At 42.4% G+C, this 25,965-nt stretch overlaps 1 protein-coding gene across 5 annotated transcripts in view; it reads right to left on the bottom strand.

Annotated features, from left to right (window-relative positions):
* Window positions 1–15,636: 15,636 nt before the first annotated feature.
* The window catches only part of MYB (MYB proto-oncogene, transcription factor), a 28,260-nt gene continuing 17,931 nt past the window's right edge, over window positions 15,637–25,965 (bottom strand). For all 5 annotated transcript variants that reach the window (XM_074862585.1, XM_074862582.1, XM_074862580.1 and 2 more), the window contains one exon: window positions 15,637–17,072. In XM_074862585.1, the coding sequence (XP_074718686.1) occupies window positions 16,956–17,072 (117 nt within the window). In that variant the 3' untranslated portion in view covers window positions 15,637–16,955. The remainder of the gene's footprint in view (window positions 17,073–25,965) is intronic.

Genomic DNA, 25,965 nt, shown 5'->3' with positions numbered 1-25,965 from the left:
TCTTCTGAAGCGGCTGCTGATGTACAGCTGAATGCACTCAATCAACATATTTTATTGTCCATAGTGTGCTGCACACTTGGCCCTGAGAAAGCTGCTCTACTGTCTGCTCCAAAGTGGTGGAACAGCTTTAGGGATAACTTCCATCCCACACTCCTCACCCAGGCCAAGCCCCTGTTAACTCTAAAATGTGAAAGTTCCGCAAGCGAAAATATTTACATGCTTCATTTCTGGGCACATCCTTCTGAAATCAGTGAGAGCTGCTGTGCTTAACAGCTCTGGAATATCCTAACAAGAGCTCTGATTCACCTCTGGGAGAGTTTTAGCAGTGGCTTTGATGGCAGCTGGATTTTAGAGAGTCTAAATAAGAAAGAGGAGCACAAATAGGCTGAGTGCCACCGTCCCCTTCCCCAGCTTTCAGCATGCACAGCACTTCCTGGGTGCCCCTGAGGCACTGCCCTTACTTGCTGCCCACGGTGGCAGAAAGAAAATGTAACTCTGGCTTCTCAGTTGCTGGTACCTCGTGTAGGTCATGTTGACAGCACCTATTGTTCTGAAGCATTTGAAGGGCATCCAAGTTTTGGCATCATTAGATTATTGCCATGGTGCTCCGGCTGCAGATCCTGTACAATAAAGGAGTTTTACTTTATATTCAATCATTATGAGCCATTATCTGCAGCTTTCATCTAGTCTCCATTAATGAAAGAACAAATCATTCCAGGGTCTAAATAGATGTTTGACCATTCAAATATATGCAAAGTGATATGATTTATGAATGGGAGGAAGTTGTTTTGCAAGCCTAGAATTCCACTTGCCGTGGAATTTCAATTTAACAGTATGAATCCAGTTAAATCTTGAAATATTAGACTTAAGAGCCCTTTACAGCCAGAGAACAGGTTTTGTCATGCTACATTACCAAGGTGTACTGCCTTTCAGCTGAAGGGTCCTAATGACTGGTATTTCCAAATCTCGTTCCATTTCATTAAAGGATGAGTATTTATTAATATTAACTATTAACATTGCTGCAAAGAGGAGAATAATGAAGTATTCTCCATGATTTTGCTGATCAAAAAAGAAGGAATGGTCTTGAGCTGCAGCAAGGGAGATTCAGGTAAGACTGAGAAAGCAGCACGTTAAGAACAGAGAGGCCTGAAGAAACTGGGCATCTCCACCACTGTAGCCATTCAAGAAGAAGATAAACAAATCTATTGTGGGAATGCTTCATAGGCTTGATGCTGCCTGAAAGCATAGTAACCTCTTGAGGTGCTTTCCAACTGTATTTTCTATTTTTATAGCCAACAAAATAGCCAAGATTTGCTGTTGAAGTGTCTTGGCAAGGGAAATGTTTTCCCTTTCACTGAGTCTGCACATGGCACCCTTCAAAGAGAGGGATAGGGAAGGCACAACTGGCACAGCCATGCAAGCTTAACTACAGCACAGCTGATGATTGCCAAAGCATTGCATCAGGGCCCAGCTTTCCAGCAGTTCCAGCCCTGTGGGCAGGCTTCCACTTCTCCGGTCTGGAGGCATTGCTTTCCTTGACGCTTCTCCCAAGAAGCAGAGTGGGCGGTTTTGCTGATGGCCAGGAATGTGACTGCAGCTCAAGAATCCCCAACTCCCGGCTGGCGGGGTGTTTTGAACTGGCTTGTTGGAAGTGAATCAGGTAAGGCTCAGCAGCTCTTGACACCAGCACTGAACTGCTGTACCAGCACAACTGAGCATTTGCCCCTCTTGCAGCCTGCCTTGTCCTTTTCATCCCAGAGCTGTGTATTACTCTCTGTTTACCAAAACTGCCTTATTTACAGTTACAGAGGCTTTGGCAGATCTGAGTTTGGGTTTTGTCACAGCTGGAGGGCAGCTGCAGAGTGTCCTTTCAAACTCTTCACTCTGGAAACTGAGGCACAGAAATCATGAAAGTGGAAAGCTTGGCAGAAAAGCAGAGCAAAGCAGCAAGCATCTCCCTTATTTTTAATTCATAGTCCTGTCTCTCCTCCTGACGTGTTCACACCAAGGATTGAGGGTAAGAATGAGCCCAGATATTGCCTGCCTCTTTGACCTTTCTGTCCTGCCATCACTTGGCTTTTGCTGGCGGGTAGGAAGCTGTCAGTGTTTGTGACAAATCAGACATGGTTAGGTCTAATTCAAGTTGCTATGGAAAAACTGATGTTGGGGGGAAAAGTAAGCTGGACCAAATATACTTTCTGCAAGGGAAGAAACTTCTCTGCTAGAGAAGTTAGACATGTGGTCATCATGTGACTGGAGAAGGACAAAAAAGGCCAGTGCATTGTGGGAGGGCCATACTGAGGTATCAGGTGACTGGCAAGACACAAGGACCTTTCCTCCTCTGCGGCCGTGGCCGCGGTGAGCCTGGCCCTGGAGGGCTGGAGGTGCTGGGAACAGCTCTGCTGTCACTGGTGGGTGGCTTCCACAGAGTCTGTCAGAGAACTAAATACACCTCAGTTAATGACAACCATTTAGCTAGAGAGGATGTGAAAATAACATGAATATTTGGAACACACCAATAATAATGATGAACATTTTCTTTTTAATGAGGGAGGTATAAATAGCAGGAATGAGATGAAAATGAGAAGCAAAACTTAGACTACATGTAAATGGAAAAAGCCTAACATTGGGATTGCAGGATCATCTCCTCAGGGTAGTAGTGAAAGCCCGTAGTTTAGGACTTGAACAACTTGACAGAGAAGGAGCACAAGTCACCACATTGCAGGGAACAGTCCTGCCTTTTGCACAGATCATTTGGATTTCCCCTGGCTTCTTTGAGGAAGAAAGTTAAAAGTCATAAGACTCCTTGGCCGACACTTCTCCTTGAGGATCTGAAGGAATGTTTAATGTTGACGGCTCAGCCGAACTGCAGCTTTGGGAATTCTTATCTATCCTCAAATTCTTATCTTTAGTTTCAGTTGTTTATATTTCCTGACTTCCTGTCTACAGTGCTTATCCAAGTTTATTGTTCAGTTTTACTATGCCTTGTTTAACAACTGCTCCTTTACGCTCAGGAGTTGGCGGTGCTCCAGCAGTGGGTGATTTTTCTGTTTATCTTTACCACCTCATTCAGGTGTTAGAAGTAACATGCTAACCTTGGAACTGTCTCAACAATCCCAAGATGCAAAGTTTCCCCATATTTTTGCTGTTTCTTTTTAAATTTTGTAGCAACCTTTTTATTTGTGGCACAGTTCTGGGCTAGGCATGAATATTGCATTTCTCTACTCATGTAATTTTAAGCTTGGGTGGCTGGTTGGTGGATTTTTTGGTGTTTTTTTCTCTGATCCATCCTAGGCAAAAAAAGGGTTAATTAGTCTCAGTAAAACATTGGCAGTCACTAGGGACTGCTGCAACTGAGATGAAAAACAAGGCTGCACCTGTATGCTGGCAATTTCAGATAGATTCTGGTCAACTATTTTTCTCTAGTGCTTTGTTCTGCCAGCTGCCTCAGTGCTTTGGATGCAGGTGGAAGGATGGACTTTGCTATCTATAAAAAAATTTAATGGTGAAGACCAACTTCCGCCTCACCTCCCTGGGGATCAAAGTTATTGCATTGCCACATAACGTGGCAGAGCACAAACACGCAACAGGCTGCGTGTGCCTAGCCACTGCCTGGAGGTCTCACCTCAAATAGCTTGAGATTTTTCCCACCCCCCCTTCTTTCTTTCCTTTTTTTCTTTTGAAAGAGACAATGAATGCATGGAAGGAATCCCAAACTGAGTGACTGTACACAGAAGGGACAAGCTGCCACTGTATAACACATACCATGCAATATCATTAGTGTAGTTCCTCGACAGAGGAGCTGTTGTGGCTCTTCCAGTAATCCAATGCAAGGCAAAGGATTGCTCGGGAGCTCTGACTGTATGGCTTGATGTATGCTCACAAAAGAAGTTCTCACAGAGAACTATAGATTTATGTCATAATGTGCCAGTGTATGATGAAAATAAATAGTCCCACCTGCCCATGAAGGTACCTTCATTGCCCGTTGCAGAGAAGCAGATAACACACAGACTCTTTGAAGGGGCAAGATCTATTCTCAGAATACAATATTTTTAAATAAATCTCGTAAGAGCAAATTCTGCTTGAACAGTGGGAACTTTCTGGGGTTGTGTTACACTGTCTCATACAATAAGGCTCTCCTTGACATTTTTTACTGCTGTTGTGATAGAAATAAACAATCATTTAATAGCAGTATTAAGAGCTGAGATATTTAAATGTGACTGGAACATAAGACCTGTAGGATAACAGTCTCCATGAAAGGACTTTTAGCAGGGGGAAAAACCCAAACTATCCAATGGAAAAGTTAAAGACCTATGCGCTGTTTGTGTGGGCTTTGAAAATACTATCAGAAGCAGAAGACATCTTATTTTTTCCCTCTTTTTTTCAATGATATGAACAGATGCTTAATTTAGTTTGTTTTCTAAGGTTGTTTTACATTACTGCTCTACAAACCCACGCCTTCAAAGTGCCATAAAAAGAGGAAAAAATACAGAAGTCGCTAAATGGAGATCAGCGAGTTACAGCAGCTGAAAATAACCCGCATACATATTGCAATGAAGAATGTGGGGGCTTTGGAGGAGGTAGCTGGGTTTTTAAAAAAAATTTTATTTTGAGCTGCCTGTGACCTAATGCTAATCTGTCTTTAAGAAGTGTATTTTTATGTACATAACATGGGTAGCTGGCTACGAAATAACATTTGTTATTAAGAAAGATTAATAAAATCTCACATGTCAAGAAATGCAGTACCCCAAAAAGAACAGCTTTCCCTCTTCTCCACTCGTGCAGAAAATACTTAGCTGGTTTGCAGATAGATCTCACCTGTCTCTACAGCAACAGGTACTACCATCTGCTGTATAAGGCAAAATAAGATAATAGTTGGACCGAGGATCTTACCTGGTTTAGTACTTACACAGGGTGCTCCTACACATCTGTGCTGTTTAGACTTTTTAACGTGTGGTGTTAATGCCACATTTAACTTTGTGTAGGAGAGTCTTGCCAATACTCATCTTGCACCACCAGTTTCATATGTAGTCATGGGACATCACTTTGTCCCATGTGTGTCATGTAATTAGTGGATGCTCTTGTAGCTGTGATTGCCTAAATGTGCAAGTGAGATTCTGTTTTCTGCTACGGAGAAAATCAAAGTCTGTAATATCTTTACAGTAGTTCAACCATTGGTCTAAGAAGCTGTATCAGGTAGTCTAATAAAAATATTGCTCTCCCTATAAACCTTGTCTTACTGTGTTGTAAATGAGTCACTTTTTGTGATAGCTGATGAGAACTTGCATGTTGCATGGTGCTTGAATGGCTTTCTGAACTTTCTATACACACTCTGCAGTTTTATCTTTTGTTTGGCAGAATATTGGCATCATTAAGATAAATGGCTCACTGTTTCTCTTTGGTTTGGAGAGTTACAAGCAGTTACAATGCTATTCATATGCCTCATTTTACATTCAGATGTATTAGTAATAGCTAATTATTGTCTTACAGACAGGTTGAATTGAATGTAACGTTTACAGTCTGTACTATTTGCCATAGATGCTATTTGTAAATAGGCAATTTTATGTTGTTGTGAGTTCATATTAGACATGATTTCAAATTTCTCTAGTGCAGACATGCATTTAGTGTAAGTGGTGTTGTCTGTGTAAAACAGTAGAGCTGAAACCTGAAATACTCTAATCTGTCAGCAAATAGTGGTAACTGAGCAAAGTGAATGCTGATTGCTTATAGAAATGAGCAAGCTTTTACCTCAAATGGACTCACCCTGAAAGGCAAGTGTGATTTTCTGAAGAGAACTTCCTTTTTAGATGGACCAAGTTAGTGGAGAAGGCCTGAGTTAAATGCTATGCTGTTTTGCTGTTAGCCTTTCACTTGGTAAAGCTTTGTATTTAGCCCATATTATATGTGAGGGTGTGCTGGGAATGGCATCTAGTGGCATGTGTTTTGTAGTGTGAATGCAGAAATGTTCTGGATAGACAGGTGGTACCAGACATGTCTGATGAGGAGGAGGGCTTTGGTACCCTGCTTACTGAGAATGTTAATGGATTCCCTAGTTCATCTCTTTGTGCTCTACACATTTTGGTCTCTCCTATAAAATATGAAGATTTTTTTTCTAGACAGAAATCACAGCGCTACTGATGTCATCCTTGCCATACTGAAAAATGAAAAATGTCCATTCAGTCCTGGGTCCCTGCACAAACCTATGCAAGACTTTTTGTATAATGAAATATCTAATTAACTCACACATTCAGTAATAACCAAATTCATGGAGTGTATGAGTAGCACAATGCTGATTTCCAAAAGTAAAAATTGCATAATGAATCCTGACATTGACTTAAGATAAAGGAACTGCCATAGTTCTTGGAATACCTAAAATAAGATTAAATGAAGGTGTTATATCATTTTCCCTGCCAAAGGTTGATTTTGACTGTCAGAAGATAGTACTGCACAACCATTGTGGTTTTTTTTCTTTCAACAGTAGTCACCTCTGAGGCTTTCCTTGGTATGGGAAATGTATGTAAGTCTAAGTGATATGAAGCTGTATTTTCTTTCACTCCAAAGTATAAGGGTTTCTGAAGTATTGAAACAGTATAGAAGTGCTGAAATGGCATAGGTGTTTCTGAAGAAGTTTCACAGATCTCATCCCTATCTTTGCTCTATCTACAGTTCTCTTGTAATGCTATTGAACTATTCCAGTAGCCTTAATATGTTCAGATATGAGTATGAGGAAAGAATGCTGATCCTTATGATGAACTAAGTGCCTAAAATATAAATCAGTGTGGTTAGTGATGCTTTGCCTATATTAATATGCTTGTTCACTTTACCTGTGCTTAGCTCAGAAGGGCATTCTGCTTATCTGTTCAGTAAAGGCATTTGCATCTTTTCAATTACTTTGCTTGAATGTAAAGTGCTGGTGTAAAATGTTGCCCATCGTTTGAATAATCAAAAGGTAAATTATCATTTAAAGTATAAATTAAAAGACCATTAAGGCTTGGGAGTGCAGTACTTCAAAGTTAGGGGAGTCAGAATTGAGGTTCTCCATACAAATAATTCCCCCTCCCCTCACTCCCCTCTTTTCTATATATGCGTTATAATACTAAGCTTAATTACACAGTCACATTTATGTGTGTGCACACTCATACACACATTTACATCTGGCTCCTAGCCAGTAGTTCCCATTGCTTCCAACTTGCCTTTACACCCACCTTGCTCCGTATCCCTCCGCGTTTGGGTTGGGTAACCTCCTTCTCCCCATGTAGGCTCAGCAAGGGGCCACAGCTGACCCCCTTAGAGACTGAGGCAGCTCAGCCGAGCCACTGTGTGACACCGCACTGGCCCCCAACATAGAGGAGCAGGGTCACAGGTGGCTGGCTGCAGCCCCCCAGCCTCAAACGGGTGCTGTGTGCTGCCCAGAAGTCTGCAAGGAGTGGAACTGCCAAACTGGACTGAGCCTCTGGTGCTCCTGTGCCAAATGAAATGCTCAGAGGACATCACTTGGTCAACTTTATACGGATCTTCATAGGAGTAAGTCACAAATGACACTCCTGTGTAAAATTTCAAGTCCCTGATCCACAGCGTGGAGGCAGGAGTTTCTTAATTGAACACAATGTAAAAATATTTTAACTGGGTATGATGGTTTAAGACCAAATGATAGTGGGGAGCCTAAATGGATTTTTAATCACAGGTATATGCAATGCAAAACAAAAAGTCAGTTAAAGTTCACGGACTCATGCTAGCAGCTATGCTAACTAGGCCTACCAGGGCACGGAGAAACTAGTTTTCCTCAACCTCATTCTCAGAAAGGGCTGAACCGTTTTTGCTACAACTTTTTTTTTTTTTTTTCTTCGATATTTCTCTTTATTTGTTTTCCAGTCTAGAGTGTGTGCTCTAGTCATTCTCCTACCTGTGGTTAGTGTTATTCAAAGAAGACACACTCTAACTGAAACTTTGAGTTCCCTGCAGCTAATCCACTATCACCTTGCTTGTCTGAGAATCCTGAAAATACTTAAAATAAACATGTTTTTCAAGGTGGACAAGGCTGCCTTTCTAAAACAAATGAGAACAAGAGAAAGAAATCTTAGCTAAGAAGAGTCTGGTTTTTCATCAGAACTTTGCATATGCCCAACTACCCTGAAATGTGTTAATAATTTAAGCAAATATTTTTCTACTGAAGAACATTCACCAGGTACATTTTTGGCTGAATATCAGCAATTTTGTGGCAGGGGATGATTGTGCAAGGCACATATGCAGATGAAAATGGTCCACTCTTCCCTGTGTGTAGAGGGAACATGTGGATGAAGTGTCATGTCTGGAGTACGAGGTCTGAGTTTTTTCAAATCTTAGCAGCAACTTGCACAAGCCTAAAATAGCCAGGACTCAGACTGTCTGTATTTTGTAATATTCTTAGCAGCTAATAAGTAACTTCTGTGTGCTTTTTCACACAACCTTGATGAACAATTCTGAAAAATAAAGCTGTGTAATAAATTACATCAGTCCCAACGAAAATGCAACAGTTGTGCAGTTCTGAAAGCCGTGGATTCCCAGATACCCGAACCACGATGGGAGGCCAAACATTCACAGAACATCCTGGAGCCCATGATTTTTTCAGGCAAACTTTCTAAATCCTCCTGAAGAAGATGGCTGCGACACAAGTTGACCAAGCATGTTGTCCGATCAGCATGGACAGCTGTGGCTTTAAACAATGACAGCCATTGTTAAGTCAATTTTAAAGTAGGTCCTTAAAGTTAATGTGATTATGCAAATGTTGCCCTAACTACCATGGCTGTCTTATATCCTTCACAAATGACTGCATTGTCACTTTTCATTATGTGCATACAGTCCTGGTGGTTTGGTGGTATCATTGTATCTCTCGGAAATGGACCATGTAAAGGCCATTCACTGTTGGCACTGCATTGTGCTTTTCCCCAAGCAGACCAACCTTGACCCACAAATGAGGGTGGTAGGGATTTTCAGGCCGAAACCTGCGTGAGTTATTCACATGATTACTCTCATTGACTTGGCTGGAAACTCTTGCATCAGGCATGGAGGAATTAGGTTAAAATATGGTTGTGAAATTAAGTCCAGTTGACTCTAGACTGCAGTGTATCTGGACAAAGCTCTGACAACCTAACTTCTAAGATAAATGGCTTTGTGTGAAATCATTTGCAACTTGAATTCAAAAATTAATTTGTTATTCACTGGGGAAAAGTAAATGTCTTGCACAACTTCAGTGTATGTTTTTCTCCATGGTATCTTTAGTACTATTATTATTATTAATCTGATTTTAATTGTGAAATACCCTTTTACAGAAATCTGTGATCACAAATGAGGAAGCTGAGAGATCTCAGGATCCATGTGTTCTGGAAGATGGCAAATTTCAGACGACTCATCAGTTGGGGGACATGACTGATTTCAGACTCTTGGTTGCATTGCTTTCAATGAAAACCAGTGACTTGCAGTTTCAGTTCTCATCACAGAAGATGTTCTCACAGCAATCTCTTGTTTGGATCGTTTTCTCTTTTTCTGAGTGCAGAGTCTGATGTTTGTCTGAGTTCTGTACTTTATGATTTATGTTCTGGTGGCCAAGAGTCTCCATGACCCAAGCACACGATATACAGCCTGTGATAGAATCAGACTACTGGTTGCGATTTGGGCCTCCTGAGTAAAACATCCTTCCTTTCTTTTTAATGGAATAAGTAAGCGTATATAGAGAGAGATACATGGATATATTTGCATGCATTTACTTAACATAAGTAAATATAAAGGAAAATCATCACCTCCCAGGGAAGTCAATGCTTCTCCTTTGCTGACTTGCAGCACCTCTCTAATGAATTAAACCTTCCTCAGGAGATTCAAGTACTTGGAAACTGCAAGGGCAACACACTGTGTTGCTCAATTGTGTTATTCTATATGCAGCTTCTCATAACATCCTCATCACTGTAACACCTGAACGTTGCTCTAGAACTAGGGTGACCTTTGCCATCCTGTGTGCACAGTCAACAGAAATCTGGTAAGTTCAAACCTACCCATGTAGCAGTTGGGCTCTCCTTCCACAAAGCCTGTTTCTACTGGGAACTTTGAATTAGGGTATGAAAACCTGCTTTGGCATAGCAAGACTGAAGCTGTAGCACCCTCAGCATCAGCTTCAAGAGAGTACAGGAGCACGTTTGGGACATCAAGCTTTCTGGAATACTTCCTGTGCTCTAGACAAAAGCAGATTTCTGTTACTGGAAATCCTTTGAAAAAAAGTCAGTTATGGGTGTTAAAGAAGAAGGAAGAAGAGCTTGTACCACTCTGACAGTTAGGAAGGCAAAACAAGGTATCGTTTAACATTTCACATTCAATCCATACAAGCTATCATATAGAAACCTAGTTGCTCCATTGATCAGTTACAGAAAGAATGGTAACAGGTATTTTTGGATGTCAGACAGTGTTGCAAACCTCAGAAGTGACAACTGAACAATGTGTGTGTGGGGGGGCAAATCCAGCATCTTATTTTAATCATCATGTAAGTGAGTTTGCTGCTTTGCAATGCCTGTGGTAAAATCGCGGGGCAGGTGTGTGTCAGGTTCACTCTTCTCTTGTGGCAGTGGGGCTCTCTTTGAGATTCGAACAGCAGCTACGCCAACTAGATGCAATGAAAGTCTGTGCTAGGAAGCGATGGTTTTTAGAGTGGTGATGGAGGGGGTGACTATCACATCGGTTCTGTAGCTTATCACTGTATGAACTGCATTTGTATTTGTTATGGGTTTTCTGTTAGAGGATGTGGCCACAAATCAGAGGTTGGCGAGGAAAGGATTACTCTAACCTCTGATTAGAGAAAGTTAAGGGTGCGCCTGCATCGGTGCTAGTTCCAAGAGGTCTCTCTGTGAGTTGCTGCTCCTGAGGTGCCACTGTGGGACCTTCATGGGGCATCAGGAGAACTGTTCATCCCCACCTTGGGCAGGCGGGCAGCTGCTGAGAGGGTGCTGAAGCTGAGCATAATATGGCCCATCCTGCCCATTCCTGGTGGGCCTCCCAGCCGGGGGCAAATGACCTCGAGTGAAAGGCTTTTGTGCATGGATGGGGCTCAGCTGGAGGATGTTACTCAAGACACAACTAGAGGTCACTTTTCAGAGAAGGTGTTCCTCAACCTGGGGGCAACAGGAGCACTGCTGTGAGTGCGTGGGGGCCTCTCCTGAGTGGGAGTGGCAGGGGCCCGTCAGCTGTGGGCAGCAAATTGATCCACGTTCCTTAGCCCAGACAAAGCATGAGCTTGGGCTCACTGATGTCGTGGAGTGACTTTTTTCAATCAATTTTCAGCAGGCTTTGGACCAGACCCCATCAAGCATGTGTGCCTTGGTGAAACGGAGGTGAAGGCACCAGAAGCAGTTACAAGGGGAGAAGGGATGGCCAGGAGGATGAGCAGAGCAGAAGAGAAAAGCAAAGTATCATCTCTGTTATTTCACTGAATGATATTTTAGGCCTTTAACTGTGGCAAACCATGGCTATTTCTCTATTTAATTCTTAGGTGCAGTGAGGCTCGGCTGGGCAGGTAGGAGCTATAACCCTGTGCAGATTTCCATTTCCCTGCCAGCAGCACAGCCTAGCAGTGCCTTTATCTGCACAGGAAGGCTGAGCCGGCGCCTCTGAGATCTCCGCCTTGAGCTCGTAGGAACACAGATACTGAAAACCCGTCTCTTAAATAGTCACGGCCTCCCTTTGCCTTCAGATAACTCCTATGGTGATGTACGCTGATGAGAGAGTTAATGAAACATTAGAGGCAGCGGGGAGAGATAGGCGCAGGCAGGAAAGCACACCTGCAGGCAGCCTTTTAAGACTCTCTTGGGGCTGACTTTATCGGGAGGGCCACGTCAGGCTCGCAGCTGGGCTGGCAGGAACCGGGAGATGCAGAGGTGGTCTCTATGGTTAGTGTAGAAACCTGTTTGTGGAGAGCTTCCTGAAACTTTCTTCTTCGCCGTTTGCAAGGGCTTCTCTGACAGATGTGCATGCAGAGCGCATCTTAGAGCTGTAGCGATGAGTACTAATTTAACCAAGTAGTAAAAGTTGTTTCCCCATGAAATGAAATTTCCTTGGGTGTGAGTCAAGGTAGTCTGTAAATGCGGATCTGTGCAGTCTGAGAAGTGGAGGCTCTTGTAAAAGAAAATTAAAAAATCAGCAATTGTTCTGATACTCAGATGGATTGGAGAAATGCCTTGTAGAAATGCCATGTATCAAGAGGGATTGTAAAAAACCCAACAACCTGATCACAAATAATTTATGGAAAAATAATAGCAGAGCGAATACATTTTACATCCCTTAACAATGAGCTGTATAATCACTGCCAGCTTGCAGACATGGCTGAAGGCAGAATTTGGACCTCTCTGGTCTATCCTCATTATCTTACCCGTATCAGTTACTGAGAGCAAAAAAGTCACAAACAAGTTTATGCTAGTATCAGGGTCTTCAGTGAAAACTGCTGAGACATTGAAGTCAAGTTCAAAGAAAAGAGGCAAACAAAGGGAGCAAGTGCATTTGGTCAGGAAATGTGACTTATTTTGAATTAAGATATTAGCCTGGTGATTGAAAAACGTGGCCAGTGTCTTTCTGTGGCCACCCAGGCGAAACATCACCATTGCTCCTGAGCAACGTCTGGGCTATCGACTGACTCCACCCATGCTAGGGAACAAGGAGACAAGCAAGATGCAGCCCAGTGCCTCAAAATCATTCTTTCCTGAACTGAAATATTTTTAAGATGCTCTTTTTTAAGAAAAAAAACCAAACAATCAAAAAAAACCAAAACAAACACATCTCAAATACATTTCTAGGAACAAGGGTTTTTCTCTCCTTTTCCATTACCCCCGTCTCAAATCAGGGCTGAAGTGGAAACATAATTAAATGTGGCAGGAGTAGGAGGAGGTGATGGTTATGATGCACCAGTCACAACCCTACAGAAACACCCTTTGCTTACGTGTCTGACTGTGTGGGCTTGAGGGAGGGCTGATAGCCATTGACTTAGCTGGCCTGGATAAGGATCAAGATTGCAAATACTGAGAAAAAAACTTTTCTTCTGGCTTTTTTGTAGGATTACTGTGTGCTACGGAACATTCAATGCTGTGCTCTGTGCCTTACCATCAGCAGACTTGTTATTTTGGCGCCTAACTACAAAGTCTGTCTCTTTCATTCAAGCTGTAATGGTCTATCCCAAACCAGTCCAAGCTCTGGCACTTTTTCAGTTTAAGCTTCTAGCCATCACATAGGTCAGACCTGTGGGATTTGAATCCCCTGGGACTCTCTGCATAGAGTATGCTTTACTTTACTGGGAGAGCTGGAGAATTACAGGGTCTAGCTGGGAAACACCTCACCACGCGCTGGTATTTTCCTTTATTTTTGCCTTGGCTCCTTTGCCTCTTCATTTTTAATTAGCGGCACATGCTGAAATGATAATTTAAATTCTTTTCAGAAATCAAAAGAATTCCCACTGAAAACATTATTAACTTATAATTACAGTGAAGAAAAAGGTTAATAGGAATTTGAGCCAAATATCTACTCTCCATTAAATGAGAACTTGACTGAACCTGTTTTCCCTTCATTTTGGTAGGTTACTCTAGGTTTAAATGGGTCCGGGATGGCTATACACCTGTGAGAAGGGCCACTGCAAGGCCGAACAGGCATCGCCAAGACCATTTACATGGACCTGTCTCGGGATAGGTCTTGCCTGACCGATGCTCAAGACGGAATTTAACGGACAGGTAGGACTTCTCTTGGACCTATGAAAGAAAGATGTGTGTTTCAGACAGTGAGCAGAACATGGTCCCGTGGGGATATTTGTGTGAGAAAGACATGTAGGAGGTGGCACTTTGTTGCAAAGGAAACATAGCAACTATTGGTGTGGGAAAAATAATCACGTTCCTGGGCTACAGCATTCAAACAAAGCCTCTTCCTTTGCTCATGCTGAGCACCGCATGCATGCAGAAACATATGCAAATCAGCCTTAATCTACTGAGTGTTTTGCAATTTCAATGAAATTAGAAAGGGGAGAAAGAAACATTTTCCTCTGTATTAGCTCTAAGTGTGCCCATCAACAAGACAATTATTGCAATGGTTTTGCATGTCAAAAATGGGGTTTAAAGCAACTGAAGGTATAGGGGAAAAAAAAAAAACCAATCCATATGCTGGGCACCTGCAGGGTGAGCCTCCATGTTTCCCAGCACTGCTCTGCACCAGGCGCTAGATAATGATCTGTTTAAACTCAGCCAGGTTTGGTGCAGTTACAGCTGGAGCCCTACAAGGCAAGAGCTTTGCCTAGAAGACCTGTTGTAAGCTTGGTGTTTCTTTTTCCCTTTTTTTTTTTTTTCCTTTTAAGCTGTAACATGCATTGCTTAAGCTGTGGCATGCCTCAAAGGCAGACCTTTCCCTCTTCCCAAGTTGCACATCATTGAGTCCTGCAGTCCTCCCTCTCATCTTGCACAAGTGTTTTTACAGTGTGAGCCCGCAGCCTTTGCACAGGCAAGTGCTTCCCGTAGACTTCCCCTTCTCTGTAATCCATACCCAGCACCACAGTCCTGCCAGTGGTAACCGCTGCGAAAATACCTAGGGGCTGGCTCTCCCCTGCCCCCCCAGCATTTGGTGAGAGACTGAACCGCACGTGGGGACAGATGGGAAACACAGGTAAAACTTGGAGGAGGCTGCTTCGGGCACTGCTCCCTTCTCATGCTGAAAGCCAAAAGCACACAAGAAGGGACCTTGCAGAGAGGGCGGAAAAGGCCTTTTTGCTCCTCCTTTTCTGTGCATGGCATAGCACAAGGGCCAGAGCATGGTTTGGGCTGGGAGGACTGGGAAGTCTGGTGGGGACGGAGTAAAACAGACCAGAAGGCACTTGTGGGGGCTCAGCTCCTATGGGGTGGCTGCACAAGCCTAGAAATTTGAATTATTTCTTTCATGGAGCTGAAGTTTGCTCTCAGGAATATCTGTCTGACTTTGAAGCACTGGCAACAACTTAAATTTCAACAAACAGTTTATTTCCAAGCTACTAAATACAATGCAATTTTTTTCCTGGCAGGCTGCATCTTTTTTTCTCATTTTTTGTTACGTTGGCACATGCTTTTACTCTCGAGTGTTCCTGTCCTCAGCGTAAGCGCTTACGCTGCATGAGGCTCTGCAGGTCTGCCCAGTTATTTGCTGTGCAGCATAATGCACCAGGTTTCAAAGCATATTCCCACCTCTGGTTTCTTAAGACAAGCATGAAAAAAAATCTGTTCTAGAGTTAGGAACTCCAGTATATTTTGCTCTTATTCAGTTGGTTCCGGATCTGATCGTCTTAGATGAAGAAATAAATAATCCAGTATTTTGAGAGAACAGCACTTTCGCACAAAAAGTGCAGTAAGCCTCCCACTGGCTGAAGCTGACCTGGACTTTGGTGTCACTAGAGATGTGCCTCAAGTCCATAACATGCTCAGTACTTACTGTTTTGTGATGTGCTCCTTCTACTTCCTTAACAATCAGTGAGAACCAAGGATGTCGAGGCTACCTACGGTGTGCAACACTCTATTCCTTACTTATGTAAGTGTGCTGGAAAAAAACCTTCTTGGCTTGATTGTTGCCTATAACAACTCTGCCAAAACACTAAAACCAAACAAGATTAGGAGACCATGCGGGTTTACGTAAAAAAGAACACACTTTATTTATCTACAAGGCAGTACATTTTCGTATAAAAAATTAAGTGCAGATGAAGCTGCACCAAATGCTATTAAGGCAGCAAAGTCAGAGGCTGTTATAAAAAAAACAAACAATAAAAAAATAAAATAAAATCAGTGTTTTGCCATATCGATAAAGATTTGGTATGGCAGTACGAAGAACCATGTATTTCTAAGAACCTGATTCAGTACACAAGACCCAAGTTAGGGAACAATTAGCTAGACATGGAACAAGACAGACAACATGAACAAGACAGTGTTCTCCCAAACATATGAAGGTGCAATGCATGCTGTTACAAACCAATGAGAAACAAAACAACACATCCAGACAAAAAAAAAAAATCTCCCAGGAAGAGTGTTCAAAAATATTGCTTATAAAAAAAGGGGAAAAAATATAAATGATGTAAAAAAATTAAAATAAAAAGGTCTGAAATGCTAGTGCATAGTCAATTAGCTAACATCAACATTTGTTTTCTTTCCATATAAAGCTCTACTGCTCCTTTTACACTAGCAGCATGTCTACACGCTAAGGTCTGTAGCAGCAAAACACAGTATTCATTTGGCATTTACAAAATTAAATTACTGAATAAAAATATAATTTTTCTCATAAATCTATGTTTCATACAGTAATATTTTTTAAAGCAAGCTAATTACCCCCCCCCCAAACAGAAACACACAATGTATAATGGTCTAGAACCATAACAGAAAAGAGTTTTTCAAGAGGCATGGATGTTTGAGCATTCACGATCTTGATCAGTTTTCCCCCTTTGTACAGACTAGCGTTTGTAGTAATGCTTTTCACTTCAGTATTTTACACCAATGCATTTTGTTCAGTGATTTAAAATATATCTGTTTGAGTACCTGCTCTTTTATTATTAAAGAAATAAAAAAAGAAACAAACAAAACCCTACCCCTGGCTAGCACATCACTGAAATAACAATACTGGTGTATTAGGTCTGCTTGGTCTCCCAAAGTACAAGAAAAATTATCTTTATTATAAGTCTGCACTTAAGATCATTTATTACTGATTCAAACTTAATACCTAATAATTTAGGCAAGTATCATCCAAAAAAAAAAAAAATCCTCTTAAGTTGGGTGAAATCCAACAAGAATATATATGCTGAGTGACTAAATGCACTTTGTGCTGCTCCCAACTGTTGTACCACAACAAAGATAGGCTCTTCTCCCATTCATGAAAAGTCTTCATGCAGAGGAACAGGAATTTCCCAGCGGAGGTGAAGTGTTCTCAAAACCATAATGCTTCTCTGTCCGTCGACCCTTTCACATCACCAGAGTCCGGGTGGGGAAGGTGGCCATGTACTTGCGCGCCTGATCCGTCAGGGCCATCTGATCCTCGATCTTCCCGCAGGATGCTGACTCCCAGGCGCTGTTCAGATGCTAAATTAGAAGCAGGCAGAGAGATCTGGGGTGAACACCATGTGCTTTATTCATAGTCCCAGCCGAAGCTGGGGCTGCTCACGGTTAAGTGTTGCATGAACACGCAGTAGGATGCTGTCCCATCTCCAGAGAAATTGAAATCTCAACACAACAGGCAAAAAAATATCATCCCCCACTTCTTGGTTAGTGACCAAAGGGTTAGGCAGACCAGACAACCTGCAGAGGGGCACACCACAAGAGCCAGGATCCAAACCTCCCCCCTTCTCCTTCAGAGTCTTCTCTATGAGGCCATATCTATAGCCTTGCCTTCAATCCTTCCTTTCTGCGAAAGGGACAATTCACTTGCAGGTGGACTTCACAGTCAACAGAGCACTGACAGGCCCACAGTTATAATGTTCAGTGCTATGACCACACAAATTCCTGCTGAACCTCCATTCTAGAAATACAGCTGCTCTGCCCCTGCATTCCCGAAACGAACCTGACAATCTTCACAGCCTGACCACAGCTAACAAAGTCCTGCTCTCAAAGTTGCTTTCACCTGTACGCAGCGATTAGCACGTGCCCATTAACAGAGCTCCTCCGGCAAAGAAGAGAGGGTGGCGGGGAGAGCGATTCTCAGCAGAAACAGCATTTTAATTATCGTGCAAGCCATTTCACTTCTTGTGGTATTTATGGAGGTTACAGGCACCATTTAGTATAATGTTAAAGTGAGATAAACATATCTGCAGAGGGCTGTTCGCACTGCATTTATTTACTCACTACACATGTGAGATGTTTCTCATTGCCTTGAGCTATAAACAGTAATGAAATTTCAAAGCTCCTGGAATTTACCAGTATACACACACATTTACACACACATTTCTTTTTCTGTTGAACTCTTTCACTTACTCAGTGTGTCTGCTTTTCCACATTAAGATATTCCCTAAACCCTGAATAAAAACTCTATTATTAGGTAGAGCTAGTTGTACAAATACCCTGCATTCCAAAAATACACACGACTGTGTTTAACAGAAAGCTGCCTGCCAGCGAGGGGATCTCAGTACTGTTGAATACTCAGGTCTACGCCCAAAATCCACCAACAAAGACAAATCAGGAGAAAGCCTTCTCTATTTCCTCTGCTTTCAGCAAGGATCATCTTTGCAGTTCAAGATCTACATTGCTCAATGAGATAGCCAAAGCCCTCCGAACATCTAGGACACTGGGTGAAGCATAATTCGTGGACTGCAAACCATCTGCTAAGAGCAGAACTGTCCCAGTGTGCCCATGGCTCTTTATGCTGCTCCTTCTAGTCGCTGACTGTGCAAGAGGATCCTTCAATTACTCTCTGGCCTAAATGCTTAGAGAATGCTCTTCTGACTGTAAACAGTGTTATCTGAGACATATGGATACTAAAAGTCTGGGCAACATGAAATACAGATAATTTCCCATAACATGCCCTAATCAGGGCACTGGTACAGACACGGGGACCGAGGTTCCCTGCCTTGGAGGGCTTACAGTCTAAAAGGGACAAAACTAATGAGTAAGTACACAGCACGGCCAAGATGAGGGCAAGCATGTTAGTCCTCTGTAAACTTCTGCTGGGCTTCCCTAGATATGGCTTTCTTCTCTCTGTAAGTAAGTTCCAAATGTCTCTGTTCCTGATGCCTTTTTGCAGACTAAACTGCTGCACTTCAGTGGGAGTTCCCCATGTGAAAGAGAACCAGGTCAGGCCTCAAATCACCAAGTTTCTGCAGCTTTTTGTGGGAAAGTTGCATCTGTGAAGTGAACAAACATGCCATACACCTCTTTTCTACAGTGGTTCAACCTGGGCTGGCTTAGTACCTTGTGCTGTGGCTCTGCCTAGGGCACATGCCACAGCCAAAAAGCAGGTGTGACATACTTTCTGCATGCCGCAGACATGCATGTGACATGCCACAGCTTCTTTTATGTTTTGGTTAAACAGCTTCCAGGGTAACTTTTTCAAAGGCACCTACATCAAGTGGGAACCTACAGCCTCCTATTGATCCTCAGTGGGACTCAGGCACCTGTGAATATTTTACCCTATTGTATTAGAGGTAGTTGCATCAATGACCAAATTCATGCCTGGTACAATGCCATCGGTTTTACTTAGAAGTCAGATTTGGTCTGTACACCTCAAAAGCAGTTGGTAGTTCCAGAATATCCATCATTTCAAGGGACAAAAATACGTGTCCAACCGATACTTCCCTGTGATCCCCCAAAGCTTCAATGCACTTGTCTAGAAATGAGAGATCAGCAGCCCCTTAAATAACTGAAAACATGTAAGGAAAAGTCCATCTGTCACAGTATGTCAATTTTTAAAAAAAGAGAAGTAACTTCAGGCGAGGAGTGTCCCAATTTCATAAATTAGGCTTAATCATTAGTATCTAGACTGAGCTCTTTGTATTAACAGCCACGTGCTTAGAAAAGAAAAAAAAAAAAAAAATCTGTACCCTGATATCTCCAACATCTCGGCAGGCTGCTACATGTCACTCATTCCACTGAAATCCTGGTCTTCATTTAACCTGATGTCAGTGCAACAGAAGCCACTCAGGTAGGCAGTAACCCTCTGCCCTCCCTCCAGGCTCAGCTGCCCCAGTGCCCCAGGGGGAGCACTGGGCAGCAGATCCAGCAAGCGACAGGAGGATCAGCTAGACCCCTGACTTGTGCCTGCTTGAAACAACATACTCAAGTTTTGCCATAGAGACAGCATGGGAGAATCTGCCCAGAGAGTTTTGACCCTTGTATTACTTCCCCAGAAATACATTACACTATTTTTTTCCTCTTATGACAAATTTATAAAAAGAGACTAACTTTGCAGTCTCAGTGACGGTGGTGAGAGCTTTGGTTCAATAAAGAAAGCAAAATCTGACCCAAAGTAGTATGTTTACTACAGTAGTATACTTACTAAGACAACTTTCAATTCTATCCTAGGGAATTCAGACAACATTTAAAGAGGGTATTTTTAATAAACATTTTCTGCTTGAAGCCTTGGCTCTCAACAGCCAACACAAAACAAAGCACAATGCCTCTGCCTTGCCAGCCCTGCAGCACAGCGCTGGAGGCACGTGTGAAAGTCATCCCAACGTGAGAAGTTTTACTTCCCTCCTTGGCAGGGAGCGCTGGGTCCCACAACCCGGGCAGAGCGCCTTGCCAGCTCTGGGCACACACAGCTACGGGATCCCGTAGTAAGAAAGGAAAAGCACAACGCTTCCTTCCACGCCAGCATCGCAGCAAGTATTGACAGGGCTCTGTTACAGGACAGTGGCAGCACCCTGCAGAAAGCAGCGCTTAGCAAATATATCAAAAGAGAAGAGATCCAGGCAGAAAGCTAGAGGCATGCAGGAAAACTGCCCAGAAACCTAAGTCAGACCACTCCTTTTGCAGAATGCTTACTGCATCTCCCCCATCACATTTAAAGGTCCAACTCTGCAAATCATCGGATGAAAACACAAAAACTTTGTGACTAGAAGCCAAAAGGCCTGATCCAAAACCCACCAAAATTGATGGGCATGTTTTCATTGATTCAGTGGATTCATCCTACTCAAACTCAGCCATCTTAGAGTGAGGTGTTCATTTTGGCACCTAAATCCCTAGCCAGTGGGGAAAGAAAGGGATTTCCGCAGTACAATTCATTCCTCTTTTTTTTTTTTTTTTAATTGCCTCAAAGAGTAGGAGTCTACTCTTAGTTTTGCTGTCAATTAAAAGAATTTAAGTCTTTTCATCAGCCAGTACTTCCAGCAGTTTTTTTCTCTTCCACACACATCAGTTTTCTCTCTTCAAGTTAAAACAGGGAGTGGAGGGGAGAAGAAGGTATACTGCTATGAGTTCCCATATACAGACCCATGGTACAATTCCAGCTATGTCATTTTCCCTGGCTCATATTTTTTAACCTCAGTAATCCTACCAGCATATCCTTCTCCTGGCAGCAAAACTACCTCACTTATCCTGTAATGTGCCTTTAACTGCCCTCAGGCAGATGCAAACTGTAAACAAACTGTCAAAGCTGTAACTGGGATATCCAGTTAAAGCACTTTAAATAAAAACTTGGACCATCTAGAGAAAACAGACCAGAGTAAGGAAAGAAAATACTATGAAAAAGTGCTTCTAGTCCTTCTGCACGCAGAGCCTGGACCGCCTTTTCATGTGCTGTCTGCACATCTTAAGAAAGGCCCGGCGTTACGACACCTTGCAAGTTAGGAGTGGCTGCCAAAACCAAACGCTGCTGCAGTCCTGCAGTCCCAAGCTCCCAAACTGATGGAAGTGTAGTAAAAAATCTTTGGGCAAAGAACTGTGTTAGAAGATAGATTTTAAATCTCCGCTATGCTGGCAGGTATCTTCAGCAACTCCAGCAAAGTTATTTGTGTTAGATACATTCCCATTAATTTAGCCAAGTTGTGCTGGCATTTAAAACAAAAAAAAAGACAAAACTTTAAAAATATTTAGAAGGGTCAGACTTAGAAAGTATCATATAGTGTTCCTCTGCTGCAAAAAGCTGGATTTCTTGCCAGTTTCCCTTAGACTACACAGTATGGATAATTTGCAGAACACACCGCTGAAAAGAAAGCTTGTGATAGAAATGTAGTACTCCTTCCGAAACAGTAAAACAATCAATGCCCTAAACAAAGCAATTTCCCAGCAGAATATGATGCATATAATATAGAATAGTATGGCTTTCTATTCAGTAGGGATGCAGAACCAAGAGAAACCTTTTACTTATCAAGACCAGACAGTAAAGACTAATTCAAAACTCAGGTGACCATAAATGAATTCTACTTCATTTGCTAAGGCAGAGAACTATTTCTGCTCATGTTGCTAGTTCTCCTGTGGGGCATGGGACATCCTTCTCCTAAACTCTGGGGCTTCCCCAGTTGCTCAGAAATACAGCTTGCTAAATGTAAGAGAGTAAGACAGTCCAACTTTTCAACTTCTATTATAAGCCTGATAGCAGAGCTAGAAAGGTGGCACTTTTAAGAGTTTAACCCTGAAGCCCTTACTCACAACAAAACCCCTGTTTGACATGTATGGGCTTTCCAAGTAAGATTAATGGGGGAGATACTGAAATGGGCTAAGCACCTGCAATTTACGCTAGGATATTCAGTCCCTTTCTAGTTTTGTCCTTAAGTAATATTTTTATTCACGTATCAGAACACATTGCTGCAAAGGGCTGATAGTTAGAAAAGCTGTCACTTTTCTTCTTTCTAAGAGACCAATGCCTGCTTGGGGCGGGTATAACTCCTGTTTGCAACCTAAATTCTGCTGCCCTGGGAGGAAAACACATGATGACTGACCTGTAACTTCCAACCTCCTTTTGCTTCTCTCAGCTGTGCCAAGCACAGCTCCTGCACACATCAGCCACTGGTGGGAGAAGAATCAACACAAGGGAGGGAAACCCACAGGGCTACCTTTCCTTGCTGTGCAAAGCTTAAACCTCCCAGGACTTGAGCACAGCATGTTTTTCCCTCTCCGATGACTCAACAAAGAAGGGTATGAGACTTCGGGATCTTCTTGCCTCAAAAATACCATGAAGGAAAACCAGAGAAAGTCTGCTGCTGCAGGAGAGCATGCTGCCTCCCCTATACATTTTGTCTGACAACCAGCTGCAAATGAAATTCCACACTTCACTTTTTAAATGGAGAGAATTAAGTTTAATGACAGCTCACACTCTTGAAAAGGTTAACCAAGTAACTGTTTTAAAATCCTTTAAACTTACTCTTTAAAGAAAATGGTTACGCAAACCGCTGAAAGTCAGGAAATTCGAGCTGAAACGTGTCAGTCTGTGGTTAAAAAATGGAAAGTGACAGGAGCTAGGCGTTGAAGAACATTCTCTTTAGCTTGCAGGGCTTCCACCTTGTGTTGTTTCCTTTGTTACTTGGGGAAGAAGATACCAAAGCAGTGCTATTTTCTTGAAAGGTTCCATTTCATCGTGTCTTTTAATAGCCTGCAGAGTTAGGTGGATGGTCTATGATTTAGCCTGCTTTTCTAACTGTTAAAATGTCCACATTAGGATAGTTTGTATTATCTACTGCTACTTGTTTGATTGGCTACAGAATATAATGTGAAATAAAACATAACTTTTACACAGGAACAGCCAGAAACAGAGTTTTTATGTAGCCTCTTATGAGGCACTATTCAAGCAAATACTCAGTACAGATCGTCAGCCTGCCTCAACAAGGGCTTCACGTGTTATCCCAAAATCTTAACCCTTGGAAAATTTCCTAGTGAGGCCAAAATCTCCCTACAGTGAAATAAAATATTGTCTGAGTGACAAAAATACAGGATGCAAAAATACAGGTTGTAACTAACTCCACCAATACAAAGCAGAAGTATTTGAGATCCATGCAATGGAGTGTAAGAGTAATTCCACCCGAAGGCAACACGTGGGTTTGGTGAGATATCTCCTATTCCTGCCAGGAAGAGAATACCCAATGCGCAACCGTGAGATTTGTCATGCAGGATATAAAAGTTGCCTGAACCTTCATACCTTACCGGAAAGATCCTACACACAGTTGCCTTTACATCCAATGTTTTAGAGAGTCTTAACTAGGAGACCAAATGAGCATGAAGCCCAAACTCTTCTTGGGTCTAAGGGGACTCCCATTGCTCTAGTGCAACACCTATGCCACCTAATTCCCAGGGCAGTGATATGCCAGAGGATGCAACATGCTGTTCCTCCTAAGTGATGGTGAACCATATCATGCTATTTGATATGCTCATCAACTATTATTTACTAAGTTGTGTATGATCAGTTGTGTGTCCAAAATGCAGCAAAAAATATCCTTAGAGATTGCTTTGAACATTTGTTACTCTTGCTTTCTTTGGAACTTAACAGCAAACCAATAAGTAGTTAGGCAATTTGGTGAGCCTATTGATAGCCAGATCTTTTTCTTTATGTAAATGCAGCACAAATTATTAAAGCAATGAAAAATACTGTGGGCTGGTAAGCATGCTATCTCCCTCTTATGTAAATTCAAATTTAGAAGAAAATGGAATTTTAAGAACCAAGCAAATCGGGAAAAAAACAGTTTAATGCTCTCTTTCTTTCTCTTTTCCTTCTCCATGCACACATTCCAAGGTGCAGAGAGTGCTATAATTCTTACTTGGACTGAAGTCAGTGAGAATTTGCCTAAGTAAGAACAGTTGGATCAGGCCCAAAGTATTAACAGCAGCAGTGTAAACATATGCAGACACAATTAAATTTCACCCAGATGCATTCCCTGGTCTTTCATGTCTATCTGCATGTGAGCAGTGGATTTAGTCCGGTGTTTGTGTGTGCGTCTGTGCGTGTGTACATGTATGTGGGCAATATACCAAATTCTAAACTAGAAAGCATAAAAACATGCTAAAAACTGGTCATGTACAAAATGCTACCAGTCACAACCAAGCGCAAACGCTAACATTTTCAATTGCTTTGCACCCTTTAGATGTGCTGTGTCCTCATCACAGACATCCGGCTCCACTGGGACGGGGAGGGGAAGAAGCATTAGGGCAGAGCAGCAGCAGTTTCTGGTGTGAAACAGCCAGACCACGTGCCCTTCCTGAGCTGTATGGGGCCACATTCCCCTCTGACATGAAGCCAAGCAGCCTTACCAGGCATGAAGCAGATTCTCCCTTTTAACTGTGACACTAAGTCCAAATCAGAGAGCGCAGCGATTGGCAGTCAAGACCGCATTGTTATAAAAAGTCTGTATTATTTTATTCTGAAAAAGCTATCTGTGTCACCATCACAGAAAACCCTAGCCTCATTCTTCATTTAGGATTACATTTCAGCTGAAACACTCAATGTTTCTTCATTGGCAGAGAGAATAATTTTACTTTCATACTGGTTCACCAAGAAGCTGCATACTAAATATTCAGTGGGGGGCTTTTTACAACTGTTTTTTCTTTCAGTTCAGCATGTTTTAAACACTGAGGTGAGTTAAGAAGTAATTTTTACCTCAGTTCCTATTTAAGGAAAGGTCCTCTTTATCCAAACAATGAGAATACCTGACTTTTAACATGCAAAATTAAAGGCTTTTCCTGACCAAGGACTGAAGAGTAGGATCCAGAATGGCCCACAAATTGACTCGTGTAAACTTCCTGAACAAAATCAGCGTGAGTGAAGAGAGAAGGTTAAACAAGCCCTTTCATTTACAGCAGCTTGTAAAGAAATTATTTTTAGATAGCAGGAAACATAACACTGTTATGCTAAAGATCAAAAGATCCTACTTTACAAGAACCTCAGATGCTTCGTTTTTATTACAGGCAGAGTGCAGGCAACTACCACTAACAGGACAACCCACAACATACTCTGTTTAGCTACCTGAAAATGTTGCCCTAAACCTATGGAGGAGCCCAAAGTTTGGCTGGGGGACATGACCAGGTGTCGCGTGCTGGCAAGGCAGCGGTACCAGCAGCCTCCTCCCACATGCCAGCTGCAGAGCTCCAGTGACCCCCTGCAAAGCTGGAGCCCTGGGATCCTTTGCCGCGAAATGGTCTGAATTCAGACCCTAAATAACTGGCCCTAACCCAGGGGCAGTGGATCTTCAAACCCTCCTCTTAGCTGTCTACCACAGTGCAGCAAAGAAACATGGTTCATGAGAAAAGAGCAAATAAGCAATAGGGAGTGTGAGTCTTTTGCCCCCACGGACACCTCCATGCAGAGGGGAGATACAGTCCCTGCTTGCCAAAGCTGCTTTTCATGAAATGATTCTGCAGTGCAAAATACAAACCTACTCCATGGCAAGCTGTGCCAAACAGGGACATGTGTGAAATTTTACTATCTCACTTTATAACGTGCAGCTAGAGATGCTTAATCAAAACCAGGTTTTGTTCATTCCTTCCTACTGTAAATAACCCCTAATGTAAATCCTGTAAAGAGGGAGAAAAGAAAGGATTAGCTATGTGGACTACCTGG

Source organism: Strix uralensis, chromosome 3 (genome assembly GCF_047716275.1).
Source record: "Strix uralensis isolate ZFMK-TIS-50842 chromosome 3, bStrUra1, whole genome shotgun sequence".
NCBI classification, from domain to species: domain Eukaryota; kingdom Metazoa; phylum Chordata; class Aves; order Strigiformes; family Strigidae; genus Strix; species Strix uralensis.
Note: the sequence above shows the minus strand (reverse complement) of the source record. Positions and strands in the feature narration are given on the sequence as shown.